The sequence below is a fragment of the Dermacentor albipictus genome, chromosome 5 (genome assembly GCF_038994185.2).
Source record: "Dermacentor albipictus isolate Rhodes 1998 colony chromosome 5, USDA_Dalb.pri_finalv2, whole genome shotgun sequence".
In the NCBI taxonomy this organism is placed as follows: Eukaryota; Metazoa; Arthropoda; class Arachnida; order Ixodida; family Ixodidae; genus Dermacentor; species Dermacentor albipictus.
Genome location: NC_091825.1, coordinates 171,986,268 through 172,000,186, shown reverse-complemented (window position 1 = coordinate 172,000,186; position 13,919 = coordinate 171,986,268). Strand labels below are relative to the sequence as shown.

General features: G+C 46.7%; 1 protein-coding gene across 7 annotated transcripts in view; it reads right to left on the bottom strand.

Moving 5' to 3' along the window:
* Window positions 1-13,919, bottom strand: part of LOC135916679 (E3 ubiquitin-protein ligase SHPRH) — a 375,022-nt gene that overhangs the window by 265,279 nt on the left and 95,824 nt on the right. For all 7 annotated transcript variants that reach the window (XM_065450123.2, XM_065450124.2, XM_065450125.2 and 4 more), the window contains exon 7: window positions 1,784-2,018. In XM_065450123.2, the coding sequence (XP_065306195.2) occupies window positions 1,784-2,018 (235 nt within the window). The remainder of the gene's footprint in view (window positions 1-1,783; window positions 2,019-13,919) is intronic.

The following is a 13,919-nucleotide window of genomic DNA, read 5'->3' as shown; positions in this document are numbered from 1 at the left end:
GCCATTGCTGTATTCTGGGCTGGCTTGCCCCAAGGTCTAAGCTTAGTCGAGCACAGCTTTAAGCAGATAACGATGGTCAGCCTAGATGAACATTATCTGATGGCATGATGGAACAGCAAACGAGATGTGAGCATGTAGTAGCAGACTAGAGAAGCAGATAACAGATTACACTGTTCACGTGCGATACTACCTAGCATATAAAAAAAAATGAGGCTGGTAAACTGTTTTCTTTCACTCATAACTTTTGCTGCAAAGATTACATGTTGCGAGAGTAAAAGATAGTGTTTAGTATAAAACATACATTTATTTAAAAGCCAGAAATGTTCTGCTATTAACCCTTTCAGGGCCAGTGATGTAAATATATGGCGCCGCGAACAAGTTCAATATGGTCGATGCTATATATTTACAGCACCGTCTGTAAGTGTAAAAAGTGCGCCAATTTCCAAATTTTTTCTTTCCTGGCATGTGCTGCCACTATGTGGGAATAGAGTGAATTTTTTTCTCGCGCCTCCCTCTCTCGGTTTTTGTTGCATGGTTTGTTTTAGAGCTAGTTTGCTCAGCCGTGTCTATATAATACCGCTCGTGCGTTGGCGCATGCACATGTGGGCGGCGGTTTGGCTTTTGTTCAGCGGGCGGTTTCGGCTTCTTGCGCTGTCTCGTTACTAAACACTCAAAGGGCAGCCACCTGTTTCTCCCTCGTTTAGTGCTCGCAGGGGTGAGCATAGGAAGGATGCCACCGTGCATGCGTTTTCTTTTCTTTATTTTTTTGGGAAACTCACAATATCTAATTGCCTCTGGTTCGCGATACGATGAAGATTAGCGGAAGTTTGTCACATGTTTTGCTTTTTTGATGGGCACACAACCACACAGATTTCTTGGGTGCGCTCACCTATGCAGTTCGATTACGCTATGGACGTAAATATTGGCGTAAGAGCAGGAACATTTGAGACTAGCAAAATGTTCTCGCGTGCGCATATTTTAAGCCTTGAACTATAACAATGCATCAAATTTTTAATTCGTGTAAGTTTATTTCCTTTTTTTATTGTTATTGATGAATAAAGAGTACGTAATACCAATGCAAAATGTTTTTCTCACTTTACACTCACCCTAGAAAAATTATGGTTGATTTTTTTCTAAATAGGTCCCTCAGTAGAATTTGAATCTGCAATAAAAAAAATCGACTCTGGGCGGTCGCATATGGCAAAAAAAAATATCGACCCTGAAAAGGTAAATGCATGATTCCCTACCAAAGTGATGCAATCCGCAGCTACCTACCTACCTACCTGCTCAGCAACTGGCTGTGCTCTCACATCCATTCTTTCAAATTTTGCATACTCTTGTTCCGTGACGTAGGAGGCAAACCAAATGTTAAGAAAGCAAGCAGTTTGCCCATTCACGTCCCAGTGCTTTTGCAAATGGAGCATGCATGGCACACTCCAAAGCGAGATAGGTTTGATGATGACCCGCACTTGTAACTCCAAGGCACAAGAGGCATCGTGCTGCAAGCAACATGCCTTGATGGTGGTGACACTGACAGGGAGACAGCAGGTTTCTCTGGCAAAACTGAGACATAAAATCAAGGTTTTTTTATTTTATTCTATTTATTGGTACTGCGATCTTTTACAAGATCTTAGCAGGGTGGGAACATACAAGTACATTCATACAAACATACAGTTCAAGCAATCATGCTGACGCTTGAATTCAAAATGACAAAAGGACAAAAGGATGATCATGCTGGATGCTGGAACAAAGTCTGACTAACAAGAAAGATGAGTCAACTCACTATTGGCGTGTGGCAAGTCAGTGAAGTTGAGCTCCTTTTTGAGCACCTCATAAGTGGTCAGCACAATGTCATAGTTGGCAAATGTTGGTGGTGAGACAAAGCCATGGCTCTGTACACCTCGGTACTCCATCACGTGCAGCTTGTCATCCTTCTGGTGTCGTTCAATCTCTTCCAGCCACTGGAAGCTGATGCTTGATGGCGAGACTATGAGGGTCGTCTTCACTCTGACCTTCTCCTAGCAGAAAGAGTTGCAACAACAAATTTTAAGCTACCATTTCATGATTTTGCAGCATACTGGACTGTTTGTCTTAAATGTTATTTTTACCAGCTTAGTATCCTTATCGCCCACATGTTTTGTGCTTCTCCATTTAAAACTGAGGGCCCTGCTGCCTCATTGGTTACTATGCTTCAAGACCACTGCTCAGCAATTTCTGAAAGTAGTTGCAAAAAAAAATGCCCATTCAATCCACTGTTTCAGAGCACATGCCTGTTATGTCAACAGGTTGGTTAGTTGGTGGCTGCAGAAGAGACAACAGAGTGGATGAAACAACCTCGCTGCACTCACAATGACATTTTACTCTGAAAAAAACTGTCTTATACAGTCAAACCTCATTATAACAAAACAATGGATATAACACAGTAAGTGAAATTCCCCTTGAAGTCCCCCAAAGAGATTAATATTGCAGCACACATAATAATGAATATAACGAAGTAATGGATGTAACAAAGTAATTCTGGCTCAACGTAAACTTTGTTATAACAAAGTTTTACTGTATATCGGCACCAGTGCACCACCATATGACAGAAACTCACCCTTCATAACAAAAGAACCATACAAAGATTCCTGTCCGTTTACTCCAGACTTTACCACTTTTCATGCTGGTCTCCCAAGTAAGATGATTCATGCTTCTGCAGCATGATTGATGGCTGGCTGTGTCATTGCATTTGGCAATATGAAATTCCTCCTAGATTTCCCTTGTTACCGTATAAACTGGCCGAAGTCTTTTTCCAAAAAAGAAAGCTGAAGTCATCCCTCATCTTGTATAGCAGTCTTTAGCACATTGTGAGTTTTGTCTGGCCAAGTCAAGGTCAGGGGTTTTTACCTTGTAGTTCAAGAATATGGTGGTCTCCCTAAATGTCAGCAAGACCGCCACACTTAAAAGAATGTCGCTTTATAAGCAAATGAATATTATTCTGTAGTGAACATCTGTGTTCTGACAAATGCATATTTACGTAACGACCGGTTCGAGTAATGAACATCAACAATTGACAGAAGCAAACAACCTACTGCAGATGTGTTGTATTTATGAACAGTGATAAATGCTGAATCTTGCATTTCCCATCATCGACTCAATGACAGCAGCCTACAGTGTAGTTGAGCACACACTTTACCAAGCTTATTGCGTGGATAAAAACACATCTTGAAGCCATGCCTGCAAGCTACATTTGTAAATTTATGTGCTAACTGGTGAGCATACAGTATTACAACTCACTTCTTTTTCTTTCAATTTATTTATCAATGCACTGCCTTTTAGAGTCCTTGTGCACACAGCCAACAAATTTCTGCACTGTTCTGCACAATATATGTTCTTTGCATTGTGCACTTAGTAACCTGGTTACCTGGTTTTGAAAACTATCATTAGCTTTTCCAGAAACGATTTTGCCAAAGCCCTGCACAAACAACAATAAACAATGCCACTCTTGACTACTTTTGGGTGCCCAGAACTGCAGCTAAGGAGGAGTTTTGCGGAGTGTGGACCCCTTAGACTTGCATGGTAGTCAACAGTATGACCGTAAATTGTATTTACCCTTCTTCAGGCATCTCGTAAGTAAACACCAGTCCCTGAGAGTACTCTCTGAAAAACTTCAAACTATCGCTCACCATCCATCTGGAAGAAAAAAATCAACAAAATTCGATCGACCCAACCCACTGACCAAACGGACCGTACTGAGACTGGTCTTTATGCCATATGACCCGATTGTTGTCTACTGACCAACTGACCGGACGGACCGTCCGACTGGCTGTCATACAGTCGTTGTCACGCCATCACTGTCATACAGTTGTCATCATTGCATTGTCACCAGGCCACCACTGTAACATTGCTGTCGCACCACTGCCATCATTTCAGAAATGTCATCCAATTTTTCTTGCTCTGTCGTCACGATACCAACTTCGTTGTTCCATCAAAATAATTTCTCCTTAACTCCATCATAACTGTGCTATCGTAAATCTATCGTGTATATACCATCGTCGTCATGGCATTGTAATTGCATCGTGGTTATTTATTGTGATCACTTTCGAATCATCGCATCGCATAATGCCATCGTCTTCATAATGCCTTTGTCATTCTATCGACATCATTTCTCCTTTATAATTATATCGTCATCACTGCACGTGCCATCAGCGTACAGTGCTCATCCTAGCATCGTGAGATAACCTTGGCAAGCGATGATCATAACAAAGTGGGCCAATCCCGAAGAACGATTGATTAACAATTTTTCTAATGAAGAAAGCTCCTAGTAGCAGTGTATTATGGTATTCCTGAAAGCCAATAGACCAGAACATATAAATTTACATTTGCACCAAGTTTATTGGCTTGAGTTCAATCATTGTCCATCCCAACGATTACATGAGATTCAAAAGTGAGCCGAAATGGCTGGCCGTATGTAGGGAGTGCTCACCTATGCCTTCTATGTAGTATATTGCTGCACAACTATTTAGAAAATGTAGTACAGCCGTTCATATCATCCGTTAAAGCATGAGCATGGTGATCAACTGTTGTACTTTTCTATATCTTCCTAAATGTGAGCAGCTGTTGTGCCATTACCAGTTGCTATTGCCAGCCTGATCCCTCCCTTTTTTTTTTCCTAACTGTCCATGCATATGTGTGTTTTCATACCAAATATTCAAATAATAATCTGTGTGTGTTTGGCTAGCAATGAAATGAAATGGAATGCTTATTTCTCTTACAGTTAAAGTAGGCGGCAAGAGGAGATGCAGGGTAAAAAGCTGCAGCGCCTGGTGCCCGTCAATCACATGACAGCAGCTTCGTAATAACCAAGAGCTCGACCGAGCTTCATGTAGGCTTAAGGGCTAATGGGCCGAACAGAAACAGGCTGGGCCTGAATCTTTCGGGTCCAAGCCGAGTACAAGCCAGGTTTAATATCACTGGGCTGGACTCGGGCGAGCCAACACCTAGTACTCTTGGGGGGCTCATGCCTGAATAACTGGCCCGTACAGTGCTATAGCTGGCATTGTAAGAAAGAATGAATGAAATTGACTTCTTGCTCATTTTTTCTCTTGTGACAGCCCAATTATTTGGACATAATTGCAGTCCACACCATCTCGAAAAAAAATATGTCAGCAATTCTACCACATTTATTTATTTCTGTGCCCTAAGTGCCATTTGCACACTGAGAATGCTTGACAAGTTCTTTGTTTTTCCATCCTATGCATTGCACACACTAATATGTTCAAGCTTAAGTGTATATATGGTTCATGTGCTCCGGTTTACTGTGGCCATGAGGTGACATGGCTCACGCACCAGCACACCAACCGTCTATTTATTCATTTACAAATCCTGCCATCTTGCAAAAGCAAGACATAGCAGGAGTGGGTACATACCATATTTACATGATTGTAAGTCGACTCGAATGTAAGTCAACCCCCCCATATCGTGTGTGACAGGGAAAAAAAGAAAGAGCATACCCGAGGGTGCATTTGATAACAAAAATTTATTGTTAGCTGGCATGGTCACTGGAATAATTTGGAACAATCCACCCATTTCTTGGCCAACCCCCCATTGGGGGTAGGGGCCACACACGTGATAGGTATGTGACAAATCGACGGATTGATGGACGAGAAGTATTTAACTCCATGCAAGCAGTCCAAGGCATCATCGACGCGTGGTAGTGGGTAGACATCTTTTCATGTGATCTTCTTTAAGTGGCGATAATCGACGCAAAAACACCAGGTACCATCTTTCTTTTTCACGAGGATGACAGGCGAAGCTCAAGGGCTGGCTGATAGCTCGATGACCCCTTAGCGGAGCATTTTGTCCACTTCTGATTGGATGACTCGATGTTCAGCATGCGATACCTAATAGGGACGGCAATAAATAGGATTCACGTTTCCAGTGTTTATACGATGGTGAACAACAGATGTTTCGTCTAAAGGCCTGTTGCCGAAATCAAAGATGTCACTGTACAATTTGCGGGAATGCGCGACTCTCACGCGTCCCCTGATATGCTGTTTTCCCGCAATGCTCCAGTCTCCTGTAATCCGGTTTCGCCGCGTGGCCTGGGCCCCGCGGCGCGGTTGGTGTGGTTGAAGCGCAGTACGAGAGATGGCGCGAGTGCTGCACTGCTAACGCTGACTCACGGAGGGGTTACTTGGGCGCGGAAAAGCAAGGCTCTTCCTCTTTGGTTCGAGGTCGGCAAGCAGCGTAGACGTTCCGCGCGTGCGCCGATCCATGCTTCTGCGAGACCGTCTCGCGTGGCCGCCTTTGAACGCGCCACCATTCATGCGAGCGTACGCGCGAACGACCAGGCATTGGGATCCAGCCTGGGGTGAACATATTTGCTCGTTATCCGGTCGCGGTGAGTCGGACTTCTAGATTTGTCGCGCGCTCATCGGCATGTATTGTGGATAGCAACTCGGCTAGCAGGCATAGATCTATGAAAGGTGCAATAAATGCCCTTGTGTTTGTTTGCCCTAATGTGTTGTCGTTCCTTTGTCCCAAAGTAGGGGTGAGAACCCCACAAATTCAAGCAGGAGAGGAATGTCCGTGGCCTGTGCAGAGGTGAGCTCAGGTGCAATCATTTGCGCAAAGTCATCCGTTAAGGAACCAGAGCTGTGAGCTGCAATTGGCACTGATAAGCCACTCTCAGTATTCAGACTTTCAATGTCAAATTTGGACCCACTAGAAATGCTGGCCAAGAACATGCTGGCCTGAATCACTTGAGGGCACAGGCTAGAATTCCGAAGCGGTAGAACGATGTCATTATTAGTAACCGTAACCAACGTAGGCGGAACAGCAATGTTCCGGTTCAAAAGCATGTCTATGATGGGGCGAAGCACATAGTCACCGTCAGGAACCTGTGGCTGGGCGGTCAAAGTGACGTAAGTATCTGCGTCGGGTGACGTGCACTGTGAAGTGAGCGCAAGTGCGGTGGGGCGGTGCTAGAAGCATGAGCGAGTTGAGGCAGTTCTAACTGAAGAACGCTGGTCGCACAGTCGATGACAGCAGAATGAATTGATAAAAAGTCCAATCCAATGATAACATCGTGAGGGCAGTTGTCGATCACAGCAAAGGGAACAAAAGTGTGGCAGCCCACTATACTTAAACACGCAGTACACATTCCAAGAACAACCAGCACTCCACCGTCGGCCACACGAAGCACTCAGGCAGCTGCTGAGGTAAGGACCTTATTTAATTGTCTACGTAGGCCAGCACTCATCACAGCTATGTGGGCTCCAGTGTCGACAAGTGCTTGGACAGGTACACCGTCTATTTTAACGTTGTGGGGATGTGCGACTCTCACGCGTACCCTGACATCTTGTTTTCCCGCATAGCACCTGTCTTCTGCAGTGCGGCTTCACCACGTGGCCTGGTGCCCGCGGCGGTCGGAGTGGTTGAGGCGCAGTGCAAGAGATGGCGCGAGTGTTGCGCTGCTAGCGCCGCCTCAAGGCAGGGTTACTTGAGGGTGCGGGAAAGATAAGGGGCTCTCTTTGGCGGCGGGTCAGCGAGTGTCGCGGACGTCCCGCGTGTGCGCCGATCCATGCCTCTGCGAGACCGTCTCGCGTGGCCACCTTCGAACACGCCACCGTTCGCGTGACCAAACACGCGAACAAACAGGCATTGGGATCCAGCATGGGGCGAACATATTCGCTCGTTATCCGGTCGCGGTGAATCGGACTTCTAGATTTGTCGTGCCCCCATCGGCATGTTTTGTGGATAGCAACTCGGCTAGCAGGCATTGATCTATGAAAGGTGCAATAAATGCCCTTGTGATTGTTTGTACTACTGTGTTGTTGTTCCAGTGTCCCAAGAGCACGGGAAAAGAAGTCCACAACGTCGATTACACTTACACTATTACATAGGATTTGCTGCAGTAGTTGGCAATGCAGCTCCACCTGCGAGGGCTGCATTTTCTAGTTTTCCGAAATGGTGCGGCCAAAAGCCACAGGGGACGAAAGGCGACTTGGCTGCGGTGAACGTGTTTGCGGTGAACAAGACTGGTGTCCTCGTGGGAATGGTGAGTGACCGTACCATGTGTTCCTAGCAGAATTGTCGGCACTGTTAGACTTGGCAACGGGCGAAACATTGTGGGCATTTCCATCAAAACGGCTCAGGTTGGTCAGTGTGCAAGGTGTTGAGGGCCATGAGTTGCGACAGTATCTGGCGACATGACCAACGCGGCGACAGGTGAAACATATCAGCTGGTCCTCCATGGTTCTCCACTCAGTCGGGTTGCGATAACGCGGAGAGAAGCGTCGAGGTGGAGCAAAAATAGTAGAAGGGCGTCCGTTGGCTCTGGGGTTGGTGACAGCCCAGACAGAATGTAGGCCAAAGTTTTCAAGTTCCTGGCGAACGATGGCTTGTACGAGGGGAACTGAAAATGTGGTAGCATCAGGGCTATGCGAACAGAAAGCTGTGGGTGCCACCGCATCCAGTTCACGTCTAACGATTCGCACCACGTCCTCTGACGGCGACGCATGCTGCTGTGCGGGCTGATCTTCACACTTCGACGTTGCGGCAGTATTAGGAAGTTTGGTGAACGGGTGCAGGATGTGTCGGCTTTTGGCCTGCTCGAATCGTCGGCACTCTTTGATGATAGCATCAGCTGTAGAGCAGCTTTTGCAGATGAACAGATTAAGGGCATCATCAGCAATTCCCTTGAGCACATGCCCTACCTTCTCAGCTTCTGTCATGTCATAATCGGCTTTTCGAAAAAGTGCCAGCACGTCCTGGATGTGGGAAACATAGGACTCCGTGGGGACTTGGGCATGGGAGGCCAGTTCCTGCTTTGCAGCAATTTTAGAGCCAGCCGGTTTGCCAAACAGCTCTGTCAATTTCTCTTTGCATTGGTCCCAGCTGGTTAGCTCCTCTTGGTGGTTTTTGTACGACACCTTTGCCATGCCTCTGAGGTGGAACAACAGGTTAGCTAGCATAAGCGTAGGGTCCCATCTGTTGATTCCACTCACACGTTCGTACATAGCCACCCACTCCTCAACGTCGGCGCCATCGGTAACGCAGAAAGTTACAGGATCCTTAGGTTGCACAACGAGAACCGAAGGTGACAGTGACGTACCATGCGACGGTGACGTAGGAGATGGCAACGACACTGATCCCGAGTGCTCACCGTCGTTCATGGTGCGGACGGTGATGCGACGTCCACTGCAGAGCTCAGCTTCCAGCCGTGATGCCCCGCACCTCTCACCAATATGTTACGGGGATGTTGGGAGGATAGAAGGTTGTATTTACAATACCGTATTTACTCGCATAATAGGCGCACTCGCATAATAGGCGCACCCCCAGTTTGGTCGCGGAAAATTTGATTTTTTTATTTCTGCGCATAATAGGCGCACCCCGAACTTGGCACTGTGATCAGTACCGCATTTACACTATTTACGCATTTACGCCCTCCTGCCCCTCCATCTCAGGTGAAAAAAAAAACGCAAGCACATTTCACAACCCAAGCTTATCAACGCATTTGCTGGACTACTAGTCTCATTAGTGTTGCTGCCGTCGCAGCTGCTGAGGGCCCACAGCACATAGAACATCGCGAAAACTAGCTCTTCCATTAACTACCGACACCCCCCTCCCCGAACCGCCGCGAAGCCAGTGAGCACGACGACCTAACGCGTTCGTAGAAACAAAAAAAAAGAAAGAAAACCGCATCAACGAGTGAAAAATAATTCTTCCATCTACTATCGATAACACCCCCCTCCTCTCCAAACCGCCACGCGGATATAAGCTTTTCACTACCTTCGTTTAGGCAGCTCGGAAAGCTGGGCGACTCTCGGAGGCCTGGCGACTCGACACAAGCGACAGTGCCATCGCCATCAATGCTCTACACATGCTGACACAGGCAAAGAAAAGACAAATCGCCACATCTCGCCATTTTGCAAACGGCGTGCAGTTCGTGTGGTCGCGTGTTCCGCAATGGGCAAGTACAGCAGCTACACGGCTGCATTCAAACTGAAAGCTGTGCAGTATGCACTCGAGCATGGGAACCGTGCTGCAAGCAGGCATTTCAGTGTCGGAGAGACAAGCATTCGCTACTGGCGAGGTCAGCAAGAAAAACTTCAGGCTCCAAAGAAGTCGCGACGGGCCTTCCGCGGTGCAAAGTCGGGAAAGTATCCGCAAGTAGAAGATCAACTAGTTCAACACATACGGGGCCTTCGACAGGACGGTTGTGCAGTGTCTCTTGACGTAGTGCAGACGGAGGCGCGCAGAATTGCCCGAGCGCAGGGCATCGAAGCGAAAGACTTCAAAGCAAGCTCCGGATGGACAACGCGCTTCATGCGACGCCACGGACTTACCCTGAGGAGGCGCACAACATTGTGACAGCGCTTGCCCTCAGCATACGAGGACAAGGTACTCGAGTTCCACCGTTTCGTCATACGGCTCCGGCAGCAGAAAAACTTCATTTTGTCACAAATAGGTAATGCAGATCAGACTCCTCTCTGTTCCGACATGCCGAGAAATACAACAGTAGAGGAAAAAGGTGCGCGGAGTGTGCTTATTCGAACATCTGGCGCTGAAAAACAAAGGTGTACTGTCATGTTGGCAGCGACTGCGGATGGGCGCAAACTATTGCCTTATGTTATTTTTAAGAGAAAGACGCTCCCAAAGGGAAATTTCCCTCGAGACATACACGTGAGGGTCCAAGAGAAAGGTTGGATGTCCGCGGAATTGATGGTAGACTGGGTCAAGACCGTCTGGGGCCGGCGGCCGGGCGGCCTGTTGTATCCGGCCATGCTCGTTTTAGACAGTTTTCGCGGGCACCTCGTAGAACGTGTACGAGAGAAGTTGTCAGAGGTGCGTACGGATATTGCCGTGATTCCGGGAGGCCTCACTTCCGTGCTGCAACCTTTGGACGTTTCCCTAAATAAGCCTTTTAAGGACAATATTCGAAGGCTTTACACCAATTGGATGGCTGGAGGACAGCGTCAACTAACCCCCGGTGGCAAAATTAAGAGGCCGCCTATGGAAATGCTGTGCGAATGGATCGTGGAAGCTTGGCGAGAGATCTCAGATGACGTCGTCAGGAAAAGCTTCAAGAAGACTGGGATCTCCAATGCACTGGATGCAAGTGAAGACGACATGCTGTGGAGCTCAGACAAGGAAGATGAGTCTCCACCCGGCGGTGATGAGGATGTTCTCTCCGACTCGGACTCGGACTCTGAATAGTCTTAATAAATTTTACGTGTGTGTTCAGTCAACGTCTCTCACCTGTTCATTAAAAGGTAAGTAGGTAGCTTTTATTTTCCCTTTTATGCTGGATTTATTGGTGAATTATGTGAGAGTAGCCATATTCCTGACATATGTTAAAATTTAAAGCGCGGGAATGCGAGTTGAAAAAATTTCGTAAATTTTACCCCGCGTAATAGGCGCACCCCGAACTTCGAGCCGGATTTTCTGAAAAAAAAGTGCGCCTATTATGCGAGTAAATACGGCATATGTATACAAAATGAGTGAGATCAGATAAGATGGCTGACCACCAACAACACGCAGCAGCCAGCGTCTCCGATCTTCGTCTTCCTCTCGCTTCTTTCATCCTTCTGTAACAATATGTTTGTTTAAACCCTTGGTGAAAGCTTATTTTATTTTAACCATTAACAGATGTACTAATTAGTCACTTCCTTCCACAGTAATTGAGCCTTCATGCCACATATGATTACAGTCGCTGATTGATTTTTCGGACTCCGAAAATTCAGACATGCTCGATTATTCGGCCTGCTTCGCGGCACTGCCATTCTCCCCATAGACCATAATGTATAACAACTGCCAAAAGTTCGGACACCTTGCAACCTCTCGTCTGATTTTTCGGACACACCTTGAGCCAACTAAATCGAGAGCACCATGCACCGACTCTGACTGATGCATGGTTCAACTTGCTGAACGCCACCTTTATTTTGAACGAAGCCTCCTTGCTGTCCTACAAAGTGGCACTACTGCAAATCCTCGCTCATCATCATCGTTTCTGCCTGGTTCGTAGCTACAGCAGTTCTGGTCTCAGCTTAGTAAGCCATGTCAAGACAATCCAGCAGTTGATTTGTTTCTTGGTGCACAATGCTGTGAGTAGGCCATGTTTTTTGTTTGTGCGACTGGTGTCAGAGTGATGGCGTGGTGATGTTTGCTTTGTGTGCTGTGTCGAGGTTGCGGTGATGCAACACGGCATACGGAAATATCGCGTCAAATGTCTAATGGCGCCGACAGTGCCCGTGCAGACTGCGCTGGGAAATGCCAGCAAGCGGGTGCCAGGAGGCCTAGGATTTGTCGCCTTCCGATGTGCTCCCTACTGACGCCGAAAATGTTCTGCCGAGACCTGCGCAGTGGTCTCATCTGACAGTTTCACAGGTGCTTATACTGCTGTACTGACAAGCGCAGAACTCGACGACGGCGAGATCATTCGTCAGGTTTCTGCTGCGCCGCCGGACGATGACTCCGAGTTGGAAGATGATGCACCATGTGCTACGCTGCCATCGTATGCGGAGCATGTACAACCAGGGACTGCACTTCCAGCCACCTATAGTGACCGTACGACCCTCTCCGAGATTCAGGCTTATCTGATAGCGCGTAAACGGAACAACGTGCAACGGCGCAGTCACGATTTCTTCAAGCCTACTGCTGAGCCTGAATAAGTGTGTGGAAATAAAGGATTTCTTTTTTTTTTTCTTAATCTGCTTTTTCGGACACCTGTTTATTCTGACATTTCCGCAGTCACAGTGAGGCCCGAATAAACGGTCGGCGACCGTACACGTACCATAACTACCGTATTTACTCGCATAATGATCGCACTTTTTTTGTCAGAAAAATTGAAGCAAATTCAGGGGTGCGATCATTACGCGGGTTAAATTTCCCGGGAAAAAAAAAATTTTTTTTTCGTCCGCGTTTGCTGCGGGATGCGAGATTGCGGGTGCGGGACACCAAAACAAAAATGGCGGCTAGCGGAGCGAGCCGAACGCGCCGAACGCGATTTTTTTTTTTCTTCTCGTGAGTACATTGCGTGCATTGAAACAGTTTCTTCCGTATTAGTGATGAATAATATCGTTAATATCGGCAAGTTTGCGGCAATAACGTAGCCATGTCCACTTTGAGGGGACAGAAATAGGTGGGCGCGCTTAGCTGCCAGTGACAGAAACACATGACGGGCATGCTGCGGAAACTGCGGCATCTGTCTTCACTACTTTCCGCTAAGGGTGGGCGAATATCTTAGCTGTGTTACAAGCGTCGGCGTATGAATCGGGTACACTTTTAACGTATCAGAGTAAACGTGGCTACTATCATTGCCGCGCGCGATTTGTTGCGTGCTCACGAGTGCAAAAGCAGATGAAAATAATCGAAATGCGCCTTTATTGTTTTTGTTGACATCAGCCATTATAAAGCCAACCCATAATAAAGGCAAGTTTGGTTGTACCTCATTTTGTCATGGAAGTGCGGAAAGTGATGAAAGTAATGAAATGAGGCATTTACTTAAGAATGTTTGGTGCGTGCAGGCCGCTTGGCTTGTCTTGAAGAGTCGTTCGCGTAGCATTCGACAGGTGGTAAGCGCGATCATTATTCGCTAGACTTAGCACACGACATATCGCTGCGGCAAGTTCGGGGTGCGATCATTACGCGGGAAATAAAAAAAATCGAATTTTGACGACAAATTTTAGGGGTGCGATCATTACGCGAGTGCGATCATTATGCGAGTAAATACGGTATTAAGTCCAGAGCTGTTCACTGAGGGCACAAGCAATACAAAAATGTTTGTCAGTACCGTTGAAGATACTATTTCTTTGCTCTAGGTATGTAATACATTCAAAAGCTGCTGAAACTAAAATTTTCACTTTATATTGAAAATGCTCTTATATTTTTTTCAATGGCAATGAACTACCTAGCAGCCCATTTCAAAACTGGAG